The sequence below is a fragment of the Ceratotherium simum genome, chromosome 25 (assembly GCF_057802395.1).
Source record: "Ceratotherium simum simum isolate JZ-2026a chromosome 25, ASM5780239v1, whole genome shotgun sequence".
Taxonomy (NCBI): Eukaryota; Metazoa; Chordata; class Mammalia; order Perissodactyla; family Rhinocerotidae; genus Ceratotherium; species Ceratotherium simum.
The window spans coordinates 38,112,127-38,137,097 of record NC_141924.1 but is presented as its reverse complement, the minus strand read 5'-3'; the positions used below and the strand labels follow the sequence as shown (position 1 = coordinate 38,137,097).

Genomic DNA, 24,971 nt, shown 5'->3' with positions numbered 1-24,971 from the left:
TAGGTAATTCTGATGAACAACGTGGTTGAAAACAAAGTGTTTGTTATGGTTCCATAGAAGACATACAGAATTCTAGAAGATGATATGTAGAAATATATTCAATATTATTTGTAGTTATTTCAGCCTTTCTCATACAGAGACTTAGGTGGACTCTACTCACGTGCCAGTTTGCAGATCCAAACCAAAGGCTGAACCCAGGAGGGCCCAGGAGGGTATATCAATGTCCAGAGTGCAGAAAGCTAGAGTAATTAAGCAAAAAAAAAAAGTCCTTGAGATATAGAGCTCAGAATGAAAACGTAAGAATACCAAAAAGAGAGGGCAGGAAACCAGATCATAAATGCCCTATAAAGTTAAAGGTTAGAAACTAGACAAAATCAAGGGAAAATTCTAGAACAAAGAAGGAATGTCCAAGATGATTATTATGAGTACCACTAGAATTTTGATAGCTTGACTTTATCGATGAGCAGGGGTGTGTGTATGTGTGAGTGTGTGAGTGAAGGCAGACAACAGCACACAATTTGTTCTAGACTATTTAGCAGTGACTGTTTGGATAGATGGAATACAGATGTAGTCTTATTTTGTATATATAACATGTACTATATAGTTCCAACATTCCTTACTAAAATAGAAATCCACCACTATACAGTTTCATCATTATATTAAACTAGCTAACTTACAGGGTGAGGGGTTCCCATGTACAAGGTTGGCATATTTCCTGTCATATATCTAGCACTGGTTCTATGGGGTTATATCTCTGAATGGCCTAGTATGTCATGTGTTTCTCCCTTCATATCATACACACCTGCCCCTGCCCCTCACTTTGTTTGCACAGCTGTTTTAAAATTTGAATTGGGGCAGTGTTGCCCTTTGGGATGTAAATTTGAGTTATTAATAGTCCAACATAGTATAGTAGAAAAATCTGGTATGTACACTGCAACTTTTTATGATGATATGTACTATGTAAACAATATGTGTTTTACATGAATATGTTTACCCAGTACGCTGTGGTAGACCATAGAGGTGGTCTGTCATGAATGTCAATTTTCAAAAATACCTCAAAGCTCTCTGAGCCATTATGAATACCAAAGTTATACCATATGTTTTAAAAACTGCTTTTAAATATTTATACATTATAAGCCAGTGGTTCTTAGGAGAACAAGAAATACCAGAAACAGTTTTATTGCAGTGCTTTATAGAATATATATATTTTCCCAAGCTTGACTTGTTTCAGTGTTTTGACTTAATATTGATTACTATTATCATAATTAATTTGAAATACTTATATTATTTCTTCCCCTAGAAGTTGGAGAGAGAACTTCTTTTGGTTGTTTTTCCCGTAAAGATAGAAACATGGTATAGGAAGCACTGCTAGTTACCTATCCAGATCCATACATCTCTTCTTCCTTGCTAACTGAACTATGATTTTGTTCAGACATCAGTTACTGGGAGGATTGAGCCCATCTATAACCTCAGAAATAGGTGACTCTCAATCTAAATTAGTTATGGTAATTCCATTTGTTTAGGAATGGATATGAGACACAATTCTTACCTATGAGGCATGAGGAACATATCTCCTAGGGGGTTTTCTAGGAAAAAAATTTTTATTTTTTGCTCTTAAAACTGAATGCAAGAGCCAGCCCTGATGACCTAGTGGTTAAAGTTCGGCAGTCTCACCACTTTGGCAGCCCGGGTTCAGTTCCCAGTCATGGAACCACACCAGTTGTCTGTCAGTAGCCATTCTGTGGCGGCAGCTCACACAGAAGAACTAGAAGGACTTACAACTAGAATATACAGCTATGTACTGGAGCTTTGGAGAGGGGGGAAAAGAAAGAGGAATGTTGGCAAGAGATGTTAGCTCAGGGCGAATCTTTCCCAGCAAACAAACAAACAAAACGGAATGCAAGACAGCAGGAACATCACTGTTTTTTTCTGCCTCTGGACTTGGTCATCTGTATGTGTGTGTTCAGCCTAAGAGAGGTGTCTCTCTGTCTGCCTACTATGTATTCTGTCAGAAATTGGTGTTAGTGCTCTAACTGAATCCTTCAGGCCCAGACTGAGGGATGAAAGGTCATTTTACTTTTCCTGTAAGTTTATATGATCATATCAGAGGCTTAGGAGTGCCAGAAGAGTAGAGAAAGAGCTGGCACCCTAGAGAGTCACCTCAAGTGGTTTCATAGAGCTTCTTCCCTGGCCTTCCTAGGAGCCTCTACCAGGAGCAACCCTTGTCAGGGCGCAGATGTGTGCTTGGTCTTTCCCTGTGTCTTCCCAACCCAATGCTAGGGAGTCTTCTAGTATTATTAGTGCCCTCCAAATACTGCAGATCTTCAGAGCCAAATATAAATGGTGTAACCCTTGAAAGCCTATAGCCTCCCTTCATGTTTACACCCAGCCTTAATATGTTACAGAGCATTAAGGTGACTCTGCCGTAGATCTCTCCATTTACCATGGTTTTTTTTAACCAGGGGAGGATTGCAGATCATCTTTAAGTGGCATCTTTCAGTCTGGTCTCGCCATTTCTGTATCAAACAGAAATTTGTCAAGGCATGTAATACCTATCCGTGATAGATTCTTTTTCAATTTCTTTTTCAATTTATGTCACCAGTAGGAATTTTAAGGGCAGAGGCTAGATACTTATATATCATCTTCACTGTCTTTGAAGATTAACAAGTAGTTTCATTGCTTTAAATTTAGAGGTACTTCACCTGGGAAGGTGTCTGGAGGTTGAAAAAAAATATGTTGAGCGTATTATTTGAAAATGTAACATACTGTTTAAAAATAAGCTTAACTTATATTTTGAGATCTTTCAGATATCCAGTATATGGTATTAAAAATAATGATAAGACAATATTAGCTAGTTAATATCAGCATTAAACCATGTCTTGTATCATGTAGAAAGATGTGACTAATTTCTTAGTCAAGTAAATAGCAGTGAATTAATCCCATCATTGCAACAATGCATACAATTGCTGTCTTTTTAGTAAAGATTTGACAATATTTTCTGTCTCCTATAAGGCATATTTTATTAAACAAATCTGTTTGTCTTCTATGGGCTTTTAATGCTAGAAGTTTGGAGGATGTACAGGAATAAAGCATGGTTGTTGTTGTTTTTTTTCCAAAAGGGCATGTATTTGACTTCCATTTCCGGCGGGGTAGGAGTTGTGATTTTTCTGAGGAACTCTCCTGCTACAGTTCAGCTAGATCCTGCCTGAATTAGAACATGTATTTTTTTAAGCATTCCTGAGTCCACAAAAAATAAGGGAAATCTCCATGGATCAAGAAAAATCAAAAGCAAAAAAATTAGAAAGAGAGAAGGGGAAGAGGGAGGAAGAGGAGTTGAAACCAGAGCAGGGAACTGTGAGCCATAAGGTAGCAGACAGTGTTGTCTTGAGGCAAATGCTCGTCACTTTGGGATCTATAGGCTACTATTGGACCTGCTGCATGGTAGGGGAGCTGAACCTGAACAGTCCATACTGAGCCATGACCTTGAATGAGACAAAGCAGTCTTCAGTCAGCTCTATGCAGAAGCAAATTCAAATCCTTTTGAGGGAATGCTTCCCAAATTCAGGCCTTTGGAATTGCTACAGATTAAAATATACCAAATGTAAGCTCAAAACTTATTTTAAAAAAATAAGACTATATCACAACATATGTATGGCTAGATATCTTGCCACCCCCTAATACTGAATACAGTTAAATGTTGTTTCTTAAAAGCATTGAAATACTGGAAAGATGCATGATTTTATCAGGTCAATAAATAGGAGAATGCAGGAGTCCAGAAAGATGATGGAAACACTGAAGCTACTAATGGTATTTGTGTACCGTGGCAAACTTGAGCTCTGGTTTCATAGCCCTACAAGGGGTGGGGTACAAATGATAAAACCTATACTTAGGTACACCCAGAGGGGAGCCTCATAGGACATACTCTTATAAGTTGAGACCACAAAGGTGGGAACTAAAGTTAGAGCAGCTGTAGTAGGAATAGAATGAATTGAAACATTTAAGATTGTTTAGAGGAGCGTGAGATAAAGGAGAAGGGATTTGTAAGGATTATTATCAGGTTTCTGTTTTGAGCCACTGGATAGGTGATGGTGCAACTTACATGATAGGAAACACTAAGGAAGGACCAAGTTTCAGGGCAAAGTTTTGAATATGTATAGTAATTTGAGATTGCTTTATGTATGAGTAATCATATTTTGGGAAAGTTTTATAAATACAGACATGTAAATACATGGAAATAGAACTGTTGTAGCATAATCACATAGGACTTAATTTTCTCTTATTTTCCAGAAAATATGTAAGGTAGTAGCTGACATTGGTTCATATGGGTTCAAGGGTGTGAGGGCCAAGGTCTCTGCGGTATTATTAGCCTTTCACTTATGGTTACATAACGGCTGCTACTGCTCTAGCCATTACAGCCCAAATGGAAAGAAATATGAAGATGGAAGAGCTTCTCCCATCTGAGACAGCATCGTTTAAAGAACTTCCCCGGAAACTGTACACAAAAACTTCCTTTCCTCATAGGCCACCTCTGGAAGGCTGGGAAATGTAACCTTCTAGATGGGCACATTGCAGATCCAAATGAAATCAAGCTTCTATGAGTAACAAAGAAGGAAAAACTGGATATTGGGGAGGCAGTTAACATTCTTTGCCATAGTGTGTGTGTGTGTGTGCGCGCGCACACAAGCACACATGTGTATGATATTAATGCGTGACTAGGGTTCTGGAAGGAAGAGAGTGAAAAGGAGCGTGGGGAGTGGAACAGTATGTACAGTCATCCCTTGGTATCCACAGGATATTGGTTCCAGGAACCCCTCGCGGATACCGAAATCCACTGATCCTCAAGTCGCTTATATAAAATGGCGTAGTATGATGAATACTGTCAGCCCTCCGTATCCATGGTTGTGAAACCTGTAGATACAGAGGGCCAACTGTATATGTAACAGAATGTAGTTGTATCCATTGTCCTCTTCTTCCTTTTAATAATGTAACTCCTCTTAGTTTTAGGAGAGCAAACATCACCCACCCACTCAGTTAGAGTACTTATCTCCCATATGACAAAGTTCAAACCAGTAGAATGTGAGTCAAAATAATGTGTGCGACTTATTTAAAAGGAAGCTGTTTCCCACCCTATTTTTTTTCACCTTTCCTACTGGCTAAGAAATAGCAACCTTGATATCAAAGTTGGTAGCCAACTCTTGAGGATGGCAGAGCAGCCCTACCCATATGGTCTCCGGATAACGCACTCTACATTGCCTGCCCTTCTCTGGGCTATGACAAAAGAGAAATGGATTTCTGTCTTATTTAAGGACCTATGTTCTGAGATCCTTTGTGATACCCTATCTAGTACAGGAGAATCTAAGGTCTTATCTAAATGTTTCTTGATTGTGTGAAACTTTTACCTTGAGACTGTAACTGTGTTTATGTACTGTGAACATACAACCAGCCAACAATAATACCAACAGCAAACAAAAAAATTATAGATGATTTATAAATTGTATATGAAGATAAATGATTCATAAGTGATGTTTAGAGGTAAGAAAAAAAGAGAATATAAGTGTTAAAAGAGCTATTCCAGCTAGAAGGTAAAAATTATTTTGTGTTAGGAGCTCAGCAAAGGCTTTTCGAAGACAGTAACTTTTTTTTTTAAAATAGTTTACCAGCAAGCTTTATTTTTATTTATTTATTTATTTGTTTATTTTTTTGCTGGGAAAGATTTCACCCTGAGCTAACATCTGTTGCCAATCTTTCTCTTTTTTTTTTTCCCTCCACAAAGGCTCAGTACATAGTTGTATATTCTAGTTCTAGGTCCTTCTAGTTCTTCTATGTGAGCTGCCACCACAGCATGGCTACTGATAGACGAGTGGTGTGGTTCCATACCTGGAAACCGGGCCTGGGCCGCCAGAGCAGAACAGGCCGAACTTCAACCACTAGGCCATCAGGGCTGGCTCTGGAAGATAGTAACTTCTGAATTGAGTTTTGTGAGGTAGGATTTAGATAGGCAAAAACGTGGAGAGGAGCATTCCAAGCATAATGAATAAGGTGGATTAAGTTAAGGAGTCGCAGATGTTGCTACTCAACCTCCTCCAGAGTGGGAGCATCCTGAAACCAGCAGTACATGGAAGGCATGAAGAGACCAAAGGAAAAAAGCAGACCACTCCACATTGGTAGGTAGCAGGTTTAATTAAACAAGAGAATTACTTATGAGGCTTATCTTGAGTGGTCACAAGATGAGTAGTTTACTGCACCCACCCGCCAGAATCTTAAAAACTTACATAGAGGCCCTAACTGGGTTCAGTCACATAGCCAGTCCATTTAGTCTCAACACCACATTTCTATCTCAAGGCTGTATCCTGGGAGCAGCTTCTGGGAGTGAGGAAGGCAAGCAGAACACACATTCCAAAGCACAGGGAAGGGGGTGCAAATCATGGGTCAAACCAGTGGTCATGTCTTTTTGATGACCTTCCCCAACACTCCATCCTCGTGACCGGCTCTTACAACCTCACACGCCCCCTCTTCCCCTGAGCGTGCCCTGAGTGGTCAGCAAGGGGCTCACTAACATGGAGGGGGCTCATTTGGCGGCTCTTTGGCTGTATTGGGCGTAGATGCCACAGCAACAGTACAGGCACATGCAAGAGAAAACACAGGTTAAGATAATAATTCCCAAGACTAGTGACAGCCTTTTCCACCAAGAGCCCCATGATCCGGATCACTCAGGGTGTTCACTTGTGTCCTCATGTGATTTAATAAAGACGACACATTAACAGACTCATCACATTTGAACACACAATATTCTATTTGGATAATGACACAGATGCCTCCTTGTGAGGCAGTAATAATGTCTAAGACCATTCTATTTTGGAGGACAGCTTTTCTCATTAGAGACATTTCAGCATTCATTATGGATAGGCTTTGTTGGCTATCATTCAAGGCTAGCTGTATGAATTTGGTCAAGGCTTCTATGTGTGCTATAACATCCTTCAGGCCAGTGGAGGAGACAAAGATGTCAGTCAAATGATCATACCAGTGGAAAACAAAAGGTGCCCACCTGGCCTTGAGGAGAAGGAGGTTGGCAGCTTTAGGACTGACTTGGTCGTACATACCATACATGTTGGCAGGGGGAGGCAGCACTATCAGGCATGAGGAGAGGGACTGGGTGTGGGATATGCCAGACCAGGACCCCCACCTTCTTCTCTCTTTCAGTAGTGCATGTCCCATTCCAGGTATAGTACATTTCAACAGGTTCAGCTTGCAGCAGGACAATGGGCTCCCAGTGGAAATTAAGTAGCTCCCCCTCACCCAGGGCTGCAAAGGAACTCATCCATCCCATTACAGATTCCAGTAGATAATTCTTTTCCCAGGCATGAGGGGGCTTGGTGTTCTCAGCAGCATAGCATGTTGATCCATGGTGAGAGTTGGGGCAATGGTTGCTTCCTTTGAATTCCATACCTTTACAGTATTGGATATCTTGGCAAGGGTCCCCTACACACCTAGGTTTTGGTTTTTCTGGCATATGGAGCAACAGGCCCTCCTGGTTGATCATTCAAATTTATCAAAGCCTGGGATAGTACTTTAGTCCACCCAGCCAAGGTGGTTTTACCTGTTGATAATTTAATCTGCTTTAATATTTCATTTTTCCTTTTTCCACCTCTGCTGCTTGCAGGTTAAAGGGGAGATGGAATTTCCATTCAGTGTCATGTTGTTTTGCCCAATCTTGCATATCATGATCTTTGAAATGTGATCCTCAAACATTGTTCACTGAGGGTATCCATACGTGGTATTCAGCTTGTTTAATCTCCTAATAGCAGTAGCCTGGTTTGCACAGCAACAGAGAAAGCTTGGGTTAGGCCACACACAGTGTCCACACAGACCAAGGCGTATTTAGAACCCTTGCTTGGAGGGAGAGTGCCAATATTATCAACTTGCCAATCCTTCACAGGTTGGGAACTCCAGTGAATGGCCCTAGACTCCTTTGGCAGTTGCCTTGGGTATTGTTTAGAACACACAGGACTTGCTGTTACTGCATTAACCAAATCACTGTATTTCAAAGACAATCCAGCATCTTGGCAATATGCCATTCCACTCAGGTACTTTGGTGACTACTCCTTCTCTGCACCCAATTGGCTGTATCAACTAAAGGGTCAGTTGCTAAGGCTCGTACCTAAGCTAGGGCATCAGCTTCTTGATTGCCGTGGGGTGTCAGTGCCTTTTGAGCTGGGATGTGGAAGACAGTAAGGATTGCCTCAGGCTCTTGCAGGCAAACCCAAATGTCCCTCCATACATCCTGACTCCACAAGGGCCCACTCGTGATTCACCCATCCCTTGGCTTCCCATTGTCCAAGCCCTAGGTTAATCTCTTTAGAAGAGCCCAACTGTCGTGCAAAGGGTTAATGGCCAGGGGTCATGAATAATCACCAGATAAATTGCTCTGACTTGAGCCGACTGTATAAAGTGACCTGGTGCTCTTTTCCTTCTCTGCAGTATGGGAAGGGTGAGGTGTCTGTGAGTGTCCCGGCTCCTAGGGGGGTACTCACCTTTTGTCTTCAGGAGCAGCACTGCCCTTGAGGGCCTCTATTTTGTTTTCAGATTCAATAGATGTAGGTACTCATAAGATAAGCGTGGCGTCTCCTGCGTTTCAGAAACTAACTTTTAATATAGATATCAGTTGTTTTGTTTACTAGGATTAAGATTTTATTACATTGGCATGAGTTTAATAGCTATATCCTGTTTTAATTTCTCCTATCTTTTTTGCTTTTATTGCCTGTGCTATGTAATTAGCTTCTTATTTTTCTCTGTTCATTCTCTATTTGTGTGGGCCACATGGGCCCTGAGGGAAAGGAGGTGAAAAAAGTTTCAGGATAAGTTCTACCTGTAATGTAAGAGGCATGTGACTTCTGAAGAGCCACATCTTGGAAAGAAAAACAGTGGTTAATCATACCTATATCCATTTTAAGTACTTTTGGCTGCAAATAATAGCAGGTTCACTGAACAGTGGCGTAGCAATCAAGACATTAAGTATGTCACATAACCAAACGTCAGGAGCTAGCAGTTTTAGGTTGGTTCACTGGCTCAGTGACATCGGGGCACTGGGTTCACATCTAGGCTTCCTTCTTGGGGCTACAAGGTGACTGCTGCAGTTGTAAGCATCATGTCTTCATGCGAAGTGGGCGTAAGTTAGAGACTTGCTCCTCAAGCATCTCTCTCTTTTTGTCAGGAGGAAAAAAGAAATCTGTCCAGAATTATTTCATGTCTCATTGTCTAGGTATGGTTCACAAGGTAACTTCTGGTTGCAGGGAAGTCTAGAACAGTGAATATTTGATCTTTTCAGCCTCTGTTGTGATGCAGGCAAAGTAGACAGGTGTTAAGAATGATTGTTGAATAGCCTACTAACGGCATCTGTAAAAACGTCCTTTTTTCCTCCTTTCTTCCCTGTCTCTTCTCTCTTGTGTCCTGATTTTTGGGTTGAAAGGAGTAACATGAGAGCACTAACTCTCTAAGAGGAGAGGGGCACTGATCTCTTTGTACATTCTTTTGTTTTGGTACCCACCACATTATTTAATCCTGGCTGGTTTAGTATTTACTTCTCACAATGGACGCTGAGCTCATCTAAGACAAAAACTCTATCATTAAAATTTTTCTTTTAATGCCTAACACTCACCATAATGCGTGATATATAGCAAGTGCTCAATAAAGGAATAACATGAAATAAAATTATAAATTAAGAAAAAACTGGGCCGGCCCCATGGCTTAGCGGTTAAGTGCGCGCGCTCCGCTACTGGCTGCCTGGGTTCGGATCCCGGGCGCGCACCAACGCACCACTTCTCCAGCCATGCTGAGGCCACGTCCCACATACAGCAACTAGAAGGATGTGCAACTGTGACATATAGCTATCTGCTGGGGCTTTGGGGGAGAAAAAGGAAGAGGATTGGCAATAGACGTTAGCTCAGAGCCGGTCTTCCTCAGCAAAAAGAGGAGGTTTAGCATGGATGTTAGCTCAGGGCTGATCTTCCTCACAAAAAAAAAAAAGAAAAGAAAAGAAAAAACTGATTCAGCATTGGTTAAAACTAAAGAAGAAACAAAAGTATTTGATAAGACATCTTGTGAAGAAGTATTTATGTTGACATAAGTACTTTGAGGATTCAAGGTATTGGGCTGGCTTTGCCCTTCTTAGCAAAGGTAAGAAACAGAAGGTTAGAGAAGATTTACGTTCCAGAGACCGCTGGAGCTAAAGGATGAAAGCACCCTACCCTGGTAGACAGAGGTCTTATTTAAATTGAAATCGCTGCAAACGTAGATTCTTTTGTGATCGTAAATTATAATTCCTCTCTTTGGTATTCCTTGAGAAGAAACAAAAAGCTTCCAAATATTCACCTATTAACTACGACGTTTTTATTTCTCTCCCAACCGTGTAACCTTTAATCACAAAGCATATGATGACCACAAAGGTTGTAAAACATGTTTGTGGAAGAAAGTTATATTTGTTCTCTATCTTGATAATAGTAGTAGTTACACGTTTTTTAACTCAGATCCACATTAAGAAATACATTTTATATCACTACCTAGTATATATAGAGATAGATAAATAGATAAAGCAAGCTGATAGCTGAAATTTTATTAAAAAAGTACTTACTCTTTTTTCTTTTCGGTTAACATTTGTTCTTTGAAAGATACTGGATCTTAAAACACACAATGCATGCTGATGTTTTTTATTCTATTCCTTTCTATTAAATTTTATAAAATATTGGTCACAATCCACTAAATTGATTTCATGACCAATTAATGGGTTGCAGCCAGTGGTGTGATGGTAAATGTTTAAATGGTTGGCTCTGCTCCCTGAATAAAAGCCCTCACATGTAGTGTTTCCTGATTTCTGTGGTGTCAATACACCCCACTTGGCCAGTTTCAAGCTACCAACCTGGTGTAACTGAATGCTGAGCTGGGAAGAGATGACACAATTAGCTCTCTCTGGAGCCAGTATGAGCCAGCTTCACCAAACCACAGGCTGTAACCCACAGTTTGAAATTAATATAAATTTATGTTTATTATAGGTAAGTGAGTTTGCTCAGTTAAGCTGCAAACGAACTTATCTATAGAGCGTCCTAAACAGTGTCTGGTATATAGCAGATGCTGAATATATATTTGTTGAAAGAAGGAGTTGCTTTATTTTGACAAATTTAAGGAGTATTTATGTCTTCCTAAGTTTGTTTCTTTTTCACTCGTCCATCTTTTCACATAAAGACTTCAATTTCTCAACTGAATCTCACAGAGATTTTTCAGATTCATAAACTTCTAAGTTGAAGAGGAAATATTTTACTTCATTTATATATCATGGTGCCTACTACATCACATGTTCATTACTTGAATTTTTTTCTAAGACTTTTAGCATAAAATTTGAGAAAATAAAAACAAATTATTATTAAAAAGAAATTATAAGTGATTGATTATATTTCAAAATAATTCTTTAAATAAAAGAAAGCTTTAAAAACGAGTAATTTATAAGTGATTGATAATATTTCAAATTAATTCTTTTCAATGAACTTTCTTCTAGCCTTTCTATAAATTGTTAGTGTTTGATCTCTTAATATTTAAATCTGGATGTTGGGGCATGGAAATTTTTTAGAAGATCCTATAAATTTAAAACCAACTGGAAATTAAAATGAAGACTCTCTGAAATTAGGAGAACGTGAGAGCTGATTTAGTAACAACTTTGGGCATTGAGAATATCAATGAACATTTATTCAACATGGAATGTGCTGAGATTTAGGAGACCCTCAAGAAACTGTGTAACCACTTTGCTAGATACCAGGAATTTCTAGATAAAACAATTGAAAGAAATTTACAACCCAATGGGAAGACAGATAACAAAAGACAGCTGTAATACAGTGTGAGAGGTGCTTTATTAGGGTTACACATAAGTTACATTGGAGGCATAGAGGTAGTGATATCTGAATGTTGGAGTCTAAGAACACAGCATAGAAGAGGAGATGCTTGGCCTGACTGGAGTTTTCCTTCTGTCTCTGCAGTGCTGTGGCCTTGGATAAATAAGTTAGCCTTTGTGAATCATCTCTTAATGAGTAAAAGGAGAGAGGTGAAATTAGATCATCTTGGAGGTCTCTTATTGGGTCTAATAATATGATTGAATGTTGCTTTCCAAAACATGCCTTTTATTTAAATTGGACCTCACCTGTATTTATCACATTTAGGTTTATTTTTAATATCTTTTTTTCTTAATTATGTTGGGTTTGCATAAACAAATATTATACTTCTATGATTCTGCATTTGAATGATAATGTGGCATTTTTGAAAACCATATTTTTAAATCTATACTGGTGTAATAATGACCATAAATGTTATTTTTCCCAAAGTTTTATTTGGTTTTTAAGAAGTAAAATTATCTAAAAATAATTCCTAGTAAACACATATGTAAGTTTTCCTTTGCTTAAATATCAATATTAACAGTTTATTAGCTTGTTCAGTAATTCAGAAACTATCAGGAGCTATCTCAGCTTGAATAAGATATTGCTCTTGTAATTTTTGAGCACATAAATAGACTCTACTGTCAGCCTTGTAGATTCAGCTGTTTATAAGCTTTTGTTACAATATCACATTACTTCTTACTGTTCAGCTTGGCTTATGTCTCAGAAAAATTCTTGCCAGTTAATATGGGATGAATATAGAGCTGTCTAGATATATTTGGCAGTCTACACAATTACCTCACAAAGACAGCTGTATCTGATCTTCACTCAGTTGTGTTTTCTAGAGTTTTGGCACTGATTTTACTTTTGCCATAGGGCATCTCCTTGCTGCCTAGAAGTAGTTAGAAATGGAGTTTTAAAACATTTTGCCCCTTTCTTTAATTTACACCTCTGCTATTTTTTGTGATTAAAGTGGCTTTTGAAGGTCATGCAGATTGTCTTTATTCAGCATAAAAAAAATTCTTCCTGTGCTCTGGTAAATAAAAGAAATCAAGAATGTAATTTAATCTAAAAAGAGAATTAATATATCCACTTAAAAGAAGTAGTAAAGAGAAGTATTTTTTTGCTTCAAGTATAAAGTTATAGGAAATCAAAGCTGATAGAAATTCTTACCAAAAGTTGACTGTCAAACTAATGTAAAACAGGCTTTGAAAAGAACTAGTTTACATTCTACTAGTTTTATGTATAAATTTAGATTTGTATACTGTAGAGCAAATGATCTTGAGAAATATTTTGCTATAGTGTTCTCACATTTCTTTTTTCCTATGGTACATACATTATAAGAAAGTTGTCTAAATTTCTTTCATCATCAGTCAGACACAATGAGCAAAATTTTTATAGGAATGAAATTACAGCATGATCAGTGTAAAGACTGTCTCACTGACTTACTGTTTCAGGTGTTCCATATGTGTCTCAGTGTAAACTCTTTTATCAAGACTAGAGTCTTGAAAAAAGACTATAAAGAGTGTATCAAGAGCAGCAGAGGAAGCTCGTCATCCACAGTGAGAAGCACTCTTGGGGAGCTGCTAACAGTGTTTTCCAGACCCACACAGTGTTTTCTCTCAGCACCCAGACTTTGCCATTCTTATAGTCATGCATAAAAAATACCAAGATAGGGGCCAGCCCAGTGGTGTAGTGGTTTGTGCGCTCCACTTTGGTGGCCCGAGGTTCGCCGGTTTAGATCCCGGGCACGAACCTACACATCACTCATCAAGCCATGCAGTGGAGGTGACCCACGTACAAAATAGAGGAAGATTGGCACGGATATTAGGTCAGGGACAATCTTTCTCAAGCAAAAAAGATGAGGAAGATTGGCAACAGATGTTAGCTCAGGGCCAATCTTCCTCACCAAAAAAAATTTAAAAATACCGAGATAGTAGTACCTAGACTGATTCATTGAGAAACAGTGTTTTAATGTAGATATGACTCTAGTAACGTAATATATACATTTTTAACTGGGTATTTATTTTCTTTTGTATATACATTATAATTTACATATTCTCTTGAGATTACTTTTCCAGCTGCACTTTTAACCAAAGGATAAGGGAAATACTAATGTGTTGATTATATAAGGGAACTACAAGTGGAGATGAGAAGTAGAAAAAAGGATGTTGTAAGTAGGGCTATACCTGGCATGGTCTAGAGAGGAACAAATGAGAACTGATAAATTATTTTTATACTATTAATTAACCAGTTATGCTCCTTTAGAATATTCTGTGAAGCAAAAGTCCATACATGGAATATATCTCTCAGTCACTTAAATTGAAGGTACAGTCTGAGGAAGGCAGGAGGAGAGAACCAGTAGGGGTTCAATCCATATTTATGGAATGAATGAATGAATGATCATGAACATATATGATCATTGTGCTGTTATTTTCTTTAAATGTCTTGAATTCTAGGATCTTTCTCTATCTCCTTCATAATTTGAATCATTGTTGATAGCTACACATAAATGTTATCTTCTTAAGTTACCAAATTTTTATGCCCATATTTAGCCTAATCATTTTAAGAGAGTAAAGCAGTTTTTAGAATTTATCTACTTTTAAATTATCTAGTTATTCCTCTTCTGGTTGTACTGTTTTTAATTTATTTTTCAGCTTATTATATTATTAATGCTGAGGAGTATAGGTCTGATTTACGTAGTTGTTTAATTATATTTATTCTTGTAGTTTTAATATATTTGAGAAACCTGTAAGATATAGATGTTTCAGAAATCTGGACAGTTCAATATAATTTTAATATGCCTTTTATCCTTAGGTAGTATTTTGCGTGTCATATACACTTAACCTTATTTAAAAGCTAAAATGAATATCAAGAAATTTTCATAGAATTGTCCTATATATAGCCTTTGATGTTAATTTTAAACTATAAAACTGTAAGGTGGGAAATAAGTTTCTAAACTTTTAGAACTAAAATCCAAATGTTATCTTTGCTTGAGAGTGTGTCAGTCTCTACATGGCAAGTCTTCAGATACCGTTGAAGAATAATATAACATAAACGTAATATCATTATAAAAGAAATCTGATAGTATACAGACATATAGAGTAAAAAGTGAAAGTCCTTGTTCGCTATCACCACCCACAATGACACTCCCTTCTGATGTTTCTTTCTATGCTTGTACATATACAGATTTGTACATGTACAAATATTTAAGGTTTTTTAACAAACGGAGTCAAACTGAATGTAATGATTCATTCATTCATTTATCTGTTCTTCCAAAAAATATTTATTACAGGTCTACAGTGTGCCAGATACTTTTCCAGGGGCTAGAGAGATGGAAGGAAAAAAAAAGATCATGCTCTCATGTTATTTAATCCTAATGGGTAGAGATAGCAAAATAAAAAGCAAATTTTATATATATATATATAGTTTATTAGATGCTGGTAAGTGCTATGGAGAAAAATAAAGCTAAGTGAGTGAGACTGGAGGGATCCTATTTTATGTAGAGTAACCCGGGAAGGCCTTGTTATTAAGATCACATTCAAGCAGAGAGTTGAAGGATGAGGGAGGAAGCCGTGCAGTTGTCTTGGAGAAATAGTGTTCCAGGCAAAGGGAACAGCAAGTAAAAAGGCAGAGGTTTGCTTACCTTTTCAAGGAACACCAAAGAAACCAGTATGGCTGAAAAAAAGTGTCAAAGCAGGAAGATCCATTAGGGAGCTATTACTGTAATCCAGATGAGAGATGATGGTGGTGTAAATCAGAGGGGAGCATTAGAAGAAATGGTTAAATTCTGACTATATTTTAAAAGTATTGCTAGCAGAAATAATTGACAGATTCAATGGGGGTGTGAAAGAAAGAAAAAAGCAAAGTATGACTCAAAGATCTTTGACCTGAAACAATGGAAAGATGGAGTTATCATTTAGTGAACTGGATGTGAATGCCAAAAGAGTAGAACTGAGATAGAAGTTGTTCAGTTTTGGACAGGTTGGGTTTGATATGCCTTTTAGAAATTCAAGTGCAGAAGTTGTGTTATCAGTTGGGTAGATAGGATTTCTGAAGACAAATCTGGGTTAAAGATAAGAAACTCATGAGTTATTAACATATAGATAGTAAGTCTGAATGAGATCACTTAGGGAGCAGAAATGATGAAAAGAATAAGTACAGGGACTAAACTCAAGAACAGTCCAAAGGAGGTTGGGAAGATAAAGAAGACCAGCAAGGTGGTCTGATAAGGAAGAACAATACAGTGTTGCCCTGTTACTTAGCAATGTATCTCAGAGCTCTTTCCGTTGTTAATGTATATAGATTTACTAAATTCGTGTTACACTCTACAAAGTATTCCTTAAAATGGATGTACTGTATTCTATTTAGCTTCTCCTGTATTGACTGACATTTGCTTCATAATTTTCTCCCTAACTTTGATAGTTTCAGTTTATACAATGTGGTTTTTAAGGTGCCAATGAACTATCCATTTGGAGATGTTGGTTAGGCTATTGGTGATACAGAACTAGATGTTAGAGAAGAAGTTGTAGATATAGTTTAGAAATTGTGGTGGGTTGAATAGTGTCTCCCAGAAAGTCATGTCCACTCAGAACCTCAGAATGTGACCTTATTTGGAAATAGGGTCTTTGCAGATGTCATTAGTTAAGATGAAGTCCTACTGGATTTGAGTGGACCCTAAATCCAATGACGAGTGTCATAAGAAGAGGAGAGGACACACAGAGACACAGAGGGAAGACAGCTATATGAAGACAGAGGCAGAAACTACTGTGATGCAGCTGTCAGCCCAGGAATGCCAAGGATTGCCAGCAACCACCAGAAGCTAGAGGGAGGCAAGTAAGGATTCTTCTCTAGAGCCTTCAGAGGGAGCATGGCTCAGCTGATACCTTGATGTTGGATTTCTAGCCTCTAGAACTGTGAGAGAATACATTTCTGTTGTTTTAAGCCACCCAGTGTGTGGTAATTTGTTATAGCAGCCCTATGAAATTAATACAGGAATCATCAGTATATACTGAGGTATTTATTGATAGGATTGCCTAAGGAAAGAGTATAGATGGAGCAAGAGTTGCAAGGGTTACACTCACTGACAGTGGGTGTCTGCAGACTAATATAGGGCAATTTAGACAGTCTTATTGTGCCTAAATTATACTGTGAAAAGCAGTAAGACCAGGCAAATGTGATACTTGGTTACCATACAAATTGTTTAGTACCTGTTAGATTCTACCTAGTGGCTTCATACATTTGTTTACCAACCAACTGTAGGCATTTGAGTTTATGAGCTTGTACTCAAAGAAGGAATGAAAGGGGGATGGGGAGTGGGAAGATTAAACGCTTAAGAATGCTTAATAGACAGATAGAAAATAATCAGCTATCAAGGGGATATGAAGAGTAGTAGGCCACAAATAAGAGAGAATGGAAGCCAAATGGAGAGAATGTTTTAAGGAGGGAGTATCAAAAGCTCCTGAAAATCTACAGTGAATAAGAAAAATACTCATTGGGTTTGGTCTCATAGATGGCAGTGGTGACAGAAAAAGAGCTGTTGGAGTGACATAGTTAGATGTGTGTATTTTAGAAAGATAGTGTTGCTCTTAATATAAAGGATGGATGAGAAGACCAAAAGAAAGGAAAAAGAGAATCAGTAGGTAGTATTGCGTTTACCCAGCCAAGAGCTAATGAAGATTGAAAATGAAAAGGAGATATAATTTAGAGGATGTATATATAAGAACTTGGAGATTAAAGGAGAGAACAGTAAAAGATGGTTCTAAAGTTCAAACTTGTGTAATTAAGTGGATAATAATATTATTGACACAAGAAATAAAGAACTAGTGGAATCTCTACATTTACAAGATTAATGCATTTCTAAAGCCAACAAAGGATACTAAGAAATAGGATAGAAGAAAAAAACGAGAGACTTCATCTAATCCAAAATTATCATTTAAAGATAGAATGAAAGTGATCCTAGGAGAAAGCAACTTGATTTACTGATAAGGGCAGTTAATGCTCAATTTAACTAGATTTGAATATGAGTATATGAACACAGTTAAATAGGAGACTGATGGATAACAATAGAAATAGTGAATGTGGTGAACGCTGTGACTTTGATTCATGACATAGAAGGGAGCCTCATTATTCACTGCAGTCAGAATGAAGCTGATGAAATAGATTCCCAAGATAATAGTGAACCTGTACATGAAAGAAAGGCTTTGTTTGACTTTGAGGGTGTCATGCCTCTGTATCAGTTGTTTGCACTTGTTCTATTAGAGGATGAACAGAGCTGTGCGGCCACCATGACCTCAGCCACAGAGGAAACTGTGATGCAGATTCAGAAAACTTCAAGGTGGTCACACACCATCAGGTGTCCAGAGGAGTGAGTCTCCAATGTGGTTTCTCATAGCTCTGAGTCAGGGCTGGCAGTTCCTGTACATTGCCCTAGGATCTTCAAGTTCCTAGTTGTTTTGGATAGGGATTCGGGGAGCCACATGCATCAGTAAGACTGCCCTTCTGCTGTCCCTCACACTGTTATGAGGGTTGAAGAGAGAGCTTTCTTACACACAGATTAAGAGTACATACCCTTCTCTAGGCCTTCATTGTAGTGGCAAAGAGTAGCTTTATGAGCCTTAAGGAAGACAGTAACTTTCCTCCACCCTCATCTTTATCAGCACAAGTTAGGGGACATACTTGCCTATCTTTTACCAGCCTCCATTTCTCCAGTGACAGCCCCATGAGCTCAAAGTGTGATTGCTCCCCTGCTGGCTTCCGTCTTGTATCATCTGAAATCAAGAGGGATCCCAGGAGTCCTATGTATCTCTGCCTGCATCTTCCCTTTATCACCAGAAGTCAATTGGGGAGCCCAGAATTCTGTAGTCTCCTGAAAAATACCCCCGCCTTCCCTCCTACCACCACGCTCACAGCTTCACCACTATCTCTCTAGGGACTGTCAGGACTAATCCCATCATGCCTTTGATCCCTATTCATGTCAGCCCTCACCAGAACCCCAGGCCTCACAATTCATTCCTAATTTCTGGGACTCTAATCAGACGTATCTCTATATGTCCTTTGTTCTGACTTATCTTCCACCTCTTCTCAATTCCAAAATCCTCGGGAATTCACAGTCAGTCGTTACTGAAATTGCCTATATCTACAGCCTGATCTCTGAAAATTCCTTTATTTTCTTGTCTAATCAAAACCTAGCTCTTTCCTAAGGAAGTACACTTCCCATACGCCTCAGGCAGTGGACTTTTCTGTCTCACTTCCCTTATATGGGTTAATTAGCCTCCTCGTTACTGCTTCTAGACTGTATTTATTATCTAATGCTGTTTGAGAAATCACCACAAAACTGAATGGCTTAGAGCCACAATAACTTTTTATTATCTCTCACGGTTTCTGTGGGTCAAGAATTTGGGAGTAACTTGGGTGTGGCCTTCTTGCACAGTCATGTGCCACATAATGACATTTCAGTCAATAAGGGACTGTATATACAACAATGGTCCCATAACATTAGTACCATATAGCGTAGGCGTGTAGTAGGCTGTACCATCTAGGTTTGTGTAAGTGCACTCTATGATGTTTCCACAATGACAAAATTGCGTAACAACACATTTCTCATAACATATATCCATTGTTAAGTGACATGTGACTGTATTAGATTTTTTTTTTCCTGGAAATGATATACCCCTTCCACTGTCATATTTTCTAGAAATACTGTTCCCCTTTCTACCTAATGTTAAGTAGTAATTTTTTTCAGTCAAAGTCTTCTTTAGATTATTACTGGGGGAGGCTCTTTCTACCTGTTTTCAGGCAAGTAGACATGCTTTTTTCCTGGCAGCATAAGGTGAATTGCAGAGCAGTGAAGGTGCACTAATTATGCCTTTCATTACAAATCCATTGTTTGTTTCATGTTCTGCAATAAGTTGACTTTCATCTCCTCTTTTCCAGTGTTACAAGTTTTTTGGGTTTTTTTGCTTTTGTTTTTTGCTGAGGAAGGTTCACCCTGAGCTAACATCTGTTGCCAGTCTTCCTCTGTTTTCTATGTGAGCTGCCACCACAGCATGGCCACCGACGAGTGGTATAGGTCCCCGCCTGGGAACTGAACCCAAGCCACCGAAGTGGAGCGTGCCAGACTTAACCAGTAGGCCACCAGGGCTGGCTCTACAAGTTTTTTTGTATGTATTTGGTTGGGATATTAGAAGTTGGGCCATTGCTAGTCGATTATCATTTTAAATGGTAAAATATTCTCATATTAGATTTTTGAAGATTAACTATATCCTGGTGGAAGCTGTTTGTTTGTTTGTTTGTTTTTCATTGTCTTCCCCTGATATTTCATGGCTGGCTTCCTCATTTAAGTCTCTGCTCAAATATCATATCCTCAAAAAAGACTTCTATATTAATTAGGATAGAACTATTCAACTAATGTGCCATGGATGCTTTATGGGTGTTCCTGAGATACTGCTTCCTTCATCTCCTGCATTTTGCCTCAACACAATCACCATCATCTGTTTATTCCAGTGTGATGTACAAATTTTGCCATATTCCAATACAAAGTTTGAGAAGCATTAAATTAAGATAAAGACATAGATGCAAAATAGGTTCAGACCCAATGTAACGGTAACTTCAACAAGACAGAGGGATATTTCTGTTTCAATCCAGAAGTAGACAATTAGAGCTGATATGGGAGCTCTCTACCAAAAAGTCTTCCAAGAACCCAGAATCCTTCTGTTTTGTTGCTCTATCCTCAGCTGCTCTTGTTTATATGGTCCTTGTTGGCTTGCCACCATGGCCACATTCCAGACAGAGGAGGGATGAAGCGGGGTGGAATGTGGGGAGAAAGAGCTTGCTCCTCTCCCTTTGAGCATGTGACCTAGAATTTACACACATCTTTTCTGCCCACATCCAGTTAGCCAAAACTTAGTCTTGTAGCTATCCTAGTGGCTGCATGGGAGTCTGGGAATTGCAGTCTTTAATCTGAACAGCTGAATACCCAGCTGAAAATTGAATGCTCTGTTACTACAAGGAATAAGGAGAGAATTGATGGGGGTGAGGGAAGAACTAGCTGTTTTATTGGTTAGCACTTTTCCTAAACACTCTGAATGAAATAGCACAACCCCATCTCTCAGCCCTTTACCCTGTACAGTAAGATCTAGGTATTTCTCTTTTTAGTTGTAAGGAAAAAAACCACTTATAAATAACCCTTTCATTTAGCAATAATCATGTCTCAGTTAAATTGTAAAGCCTTCAGTAAAACTCAAACCACTATTTCATGTCATCTTGGAAATAGACAGAGGAAGTAGTCCAGGGTTCCTAGGACCTGGATAGGCTTCAGGGGCTCCATGAGTCCTGTGAAGTTGTAAATGAAATTGTTTATATCGCTTGGTAGTTAAGAGCATGGCCTCTGGAGTCAGACTGCCTGGGTTTAAATTCCAACTCTGTCATGTGCTAGATTTGCAACTTAGGTAATTTACTTAACCTCCCTGTGCTCAGTTTCCCTATCTGAAACATGTGAATAATAGTATAATAATAATAATAATAATAGTATACCTACTTCATAGGATTGGGAATAATAGTTTACGTACTTGATAGAACTGAGGATAATAGTATACCTACTTCATAGAATTGAGAATAATAGTTTACCTACTTGATAGAATTGAGGATAATAGTATACCTACTTCATAGAATTGCTGTGGGGACTAGTTAATACATTTAAAGCACTTAGCATTTAAAGCTAGTTAAACATTTAAAGTACTTACAATAGTGCCTAACAATATTAAGTGCTGTATAAATACTAGCTATATTATTATTTATAGTCCTGGGGGAAAGTCCATATCTTCCATCTGGTTATCAGTAGGATCTTTTATAAATCTCAATTTAATACCTGAAAGAAACCACTTTCACAGGCTTATGATCTGCATGAAATTTAAACTTTCTCTATTTTACTCAAAAGTCATCTGATCCTTCATAGCAAAGTTTATTTAGTGGAATCTACCTCAACAGTATTTTCTTTTAAAGAGTTTTCTTGTTTTGAAGTTTTTAGTTCTATTGTACTTTTTAACCTAATAGGAAATTTATATATATCTCAATTTTCTTTTAATTGCCACAGTTTTGATAAAATTTAAGTTCTTATTTTCTAGGCTTTGATTTAAAATAGAAATCATTTTTTTTTTCCTTTTCAAGAACCCTGTGTAATTAATAGTTCTATATAAGGGGTTTAAACATCAGCAAGTTCGCATATGTAACTCTGTGAGTGTGTTGGGCAGCAAATATGTGTGATTAAGCAGCGAATGTTGATTTTTCTTGTTGTTACTTGAACCAGGCAATTGAGCCAAATTGAATCACAGTTGAAAATATTACAGCTCTTAATACAATAAAGAAAGAAGAGCCTATACAGCTGTTCTTTTTCTGGAAAGTGAACATCATGGCTGGAAAAAAATTGATGCTTCAACATTGTTAGGAATGAATTAATATTGTTCTATAATTGCCAAATATCATATTTAATAAATCATTTTTTTGGTAAAGTCAGGCCAGCAATAAATGTCCAGTATCTCATTACTTGTCTGCTATAGTTACTTACATTGAACATGAAAAGTTTTTTCATTTTGAATTGCTTGTGCTAAATCTTAGAGAAATAATTGGCAAATTGGTTAGTATCAGACCTGTAGCTTAAACACAAAACAGCTGTTGTTGAGAAAATACCATTTTCATAACATTAATATGCTTTCAATTAACAGACTGAAATGAACTGTTAAACATTACCACTTCCTTGTTTAACTACTGTTTGACTCTCTCAATGACTGATTTGCTTTCTCAATAGATTATTTACTTTAACTGAAAGAGGAAGAGTTTTATTTAAATAATCCGTATTTTTCCCCCATCTGCAGAATGTACTCAACAAAAGTGGGGATTTCCAATGTGCCACTATTTAAAGGAAGAGAGATGGTGCTGTGGTCGTAATGCCAGAATGTCAGCGTGTTTGGTATGGTTATGTTTTTTTCTGGACTATATCCAGATGTTGCAGAACTTATTTTTGGCTAACATTATGCATTAAATGCCAAATTTTGCAGAGCATCATCTTTAATGCTTTTGTTCACTGCAAATTATGAGAAAAAAATGACTTGCCCTTGCAGTAGTATCCACTCTACATGCAGTGTGGTAACAATTTATAGTTATACTGTAATTCTACATTGTAGTACTTAATTTTTTACGTATAATTACTTTGATTATCATATAAAATGTACCAACTGCCAAGTCTTAAACACAGAATTAGTTCAGTGCTTTGTCCATAGCTCTGTGGTATGTTTGCATTTGTTTGTAGCAGATCATTTGGTATGCTAAATTTTTATAGAATGAGAAGAATATTATTAAGCTACTTGGGATATGAAGTAACTATTTAGTTAAATAAAACCTTTTTTATGCCTGATTGGCTGGTGTCCTTAGACCTAGAACACTTTAACTCATGGGCTTCTCTGTCTGTGGTGCTGTGTTTACAAAGGAATAGATGCAAATTAAACAGTGTAAGTGGTTTTTTGTATTAGCAATTCGGAATATAAGTTGATTAAATAATGTGTTTAATGTCCAATCCCAAGATAAATTAATTATTATAAAGCCATTATTTATACACCAGTAACACAGCAATATAAAAAATAGCGTACCAGGGGCCGGCCCGTTGGCGCAAGCGGTTAAGTGCGCGTGCGCTCTGCTGTGGTAGCCCAGGGTTTGCCGGTTCGGATCCCGGGCGCGCACCGACGCACTGCTTGGCAGTCCATGCTGTGGCGGCGTCCCATATAAAGTGGAGGAAGATGGGCACGGATGTTAGCCCAGGGCCAGTCTTCCTCAGCAAAAAAAAAAAAAAAAAAAGAGGAGGATTGGCAGATGTTAGCACAGGGTTGATCTCCTCACCAAAAAAAAAATAGTGTACCAGTGTTCCAGGTCATATATCCTGGAATTATCTTAGAAATCTATTTATGCTCAAATAATAATTTTGTTTTATAAGTCTTCTTAAAATACTTCTCTGAGAATTTGTCTTGTTCTTTCATTATATCTGTAAATGGTACTTGTTCAAGGTCTTGTGAGAATGGCAAGTCATTCTTGGAATGACTTGGTTCCCAAAATGCTGGCAGCCAGGCTAATACCCTCCAGGCAAGAAATTGAAATAGTCGTTTGTAGGGAATCTGACTAGCCTAAGAGAAAAACCTAAAGATCTTGGCATCAGGGATTTCACAGTGAAACAGGACAGATCTCACCTTTACTATGAGGCCCACAACTAATAGCCCTCACTCATAAACCCAATGCTTCTAATCAGGTTTATGATACTCCCATTTTATTATCAACAGACAGCCAAACATCACTAGATGTGTAAGAAAGTATAAGAGGAAAGAATAGAGATCAGATAAACAAATAGAAAAAGCAACCTGGAGGAAATGGATACTATGTAAGATAAAATAACATAAAATAACTATTAATATCCCTTGAAGAGATAAAAGAAGATCTGTATCCACCGAACAAGAATGTTCGCTATAAAAATAAACATTCAAAGAACCAAAAAGAAGAGTTTTTGAAAAATAAATTCCAAAAAGTAGAATTTATAGACCATGCCACACTTAAGAAATTTCCTTGACCAGTGTCAGCTTCCCATGGAATGGCCCTCTCCTTCGCTTCATTCCAAGTCCCTGCTCACCTCGACTTCTTTTTTTGATGCTAGAGTAATCTTGAGAAGTCTAAGGAACATTTCTTTTGGTGCATCTTGTTTTATTGCCTTTTGTTTTATAACTGACCTTTTCCACAAGTATTCAAAGCTTAAGGAGTTAAAAAAAAGAGACCTTTCTGCTGACACTTGCAGATAAATTGTTAAGGGTACTAACCAGAAATAAAAATGTAATTAGAATAGTGCAATCTTGTCAGCATACTTTAAGCCTGATAAAACTGTAAAATATTTTAGATTAGTATGAAATGAACACTTGGTATATTTTCTTCATCTTTATTTTTTGGCCAAGAAAAAGATTAATGTTTCCAAGAAACTTATCACCTACCTGATTATCTTTTACTATGTAATCAAAGTTTATCATTTGT

General features: G+C 37.8%; 1 protein-coding gene across 2 annotated transcripts in view; it reads left to right on the top strand.

Annotated features, from left to right (window-relative positions):
• Window positions 1-24,971, top strand: part of METTL25 (methyltransferase like 25) — a 104,319-nt gene that overhangs the window by 34,729 nt on the left and 44,619 nt on the right. For both annotated transcript variants that reach the window (XR_015556399.1, XM_004417917.3), the window contains exon 6: window positions 22,784-22,878. Coding sequence is in view for 1 of the 2 variants with exons in the window: in XM_004417917.3 (XP_004417974.2) it covers window positions 22,784-22,878 (95 nt within the window). In the remaining variant the exon portion in view is untranslated. The remainder of the gene's footprint in view (window positions 1-22,783; window positions 22,879-24,971) is intronic.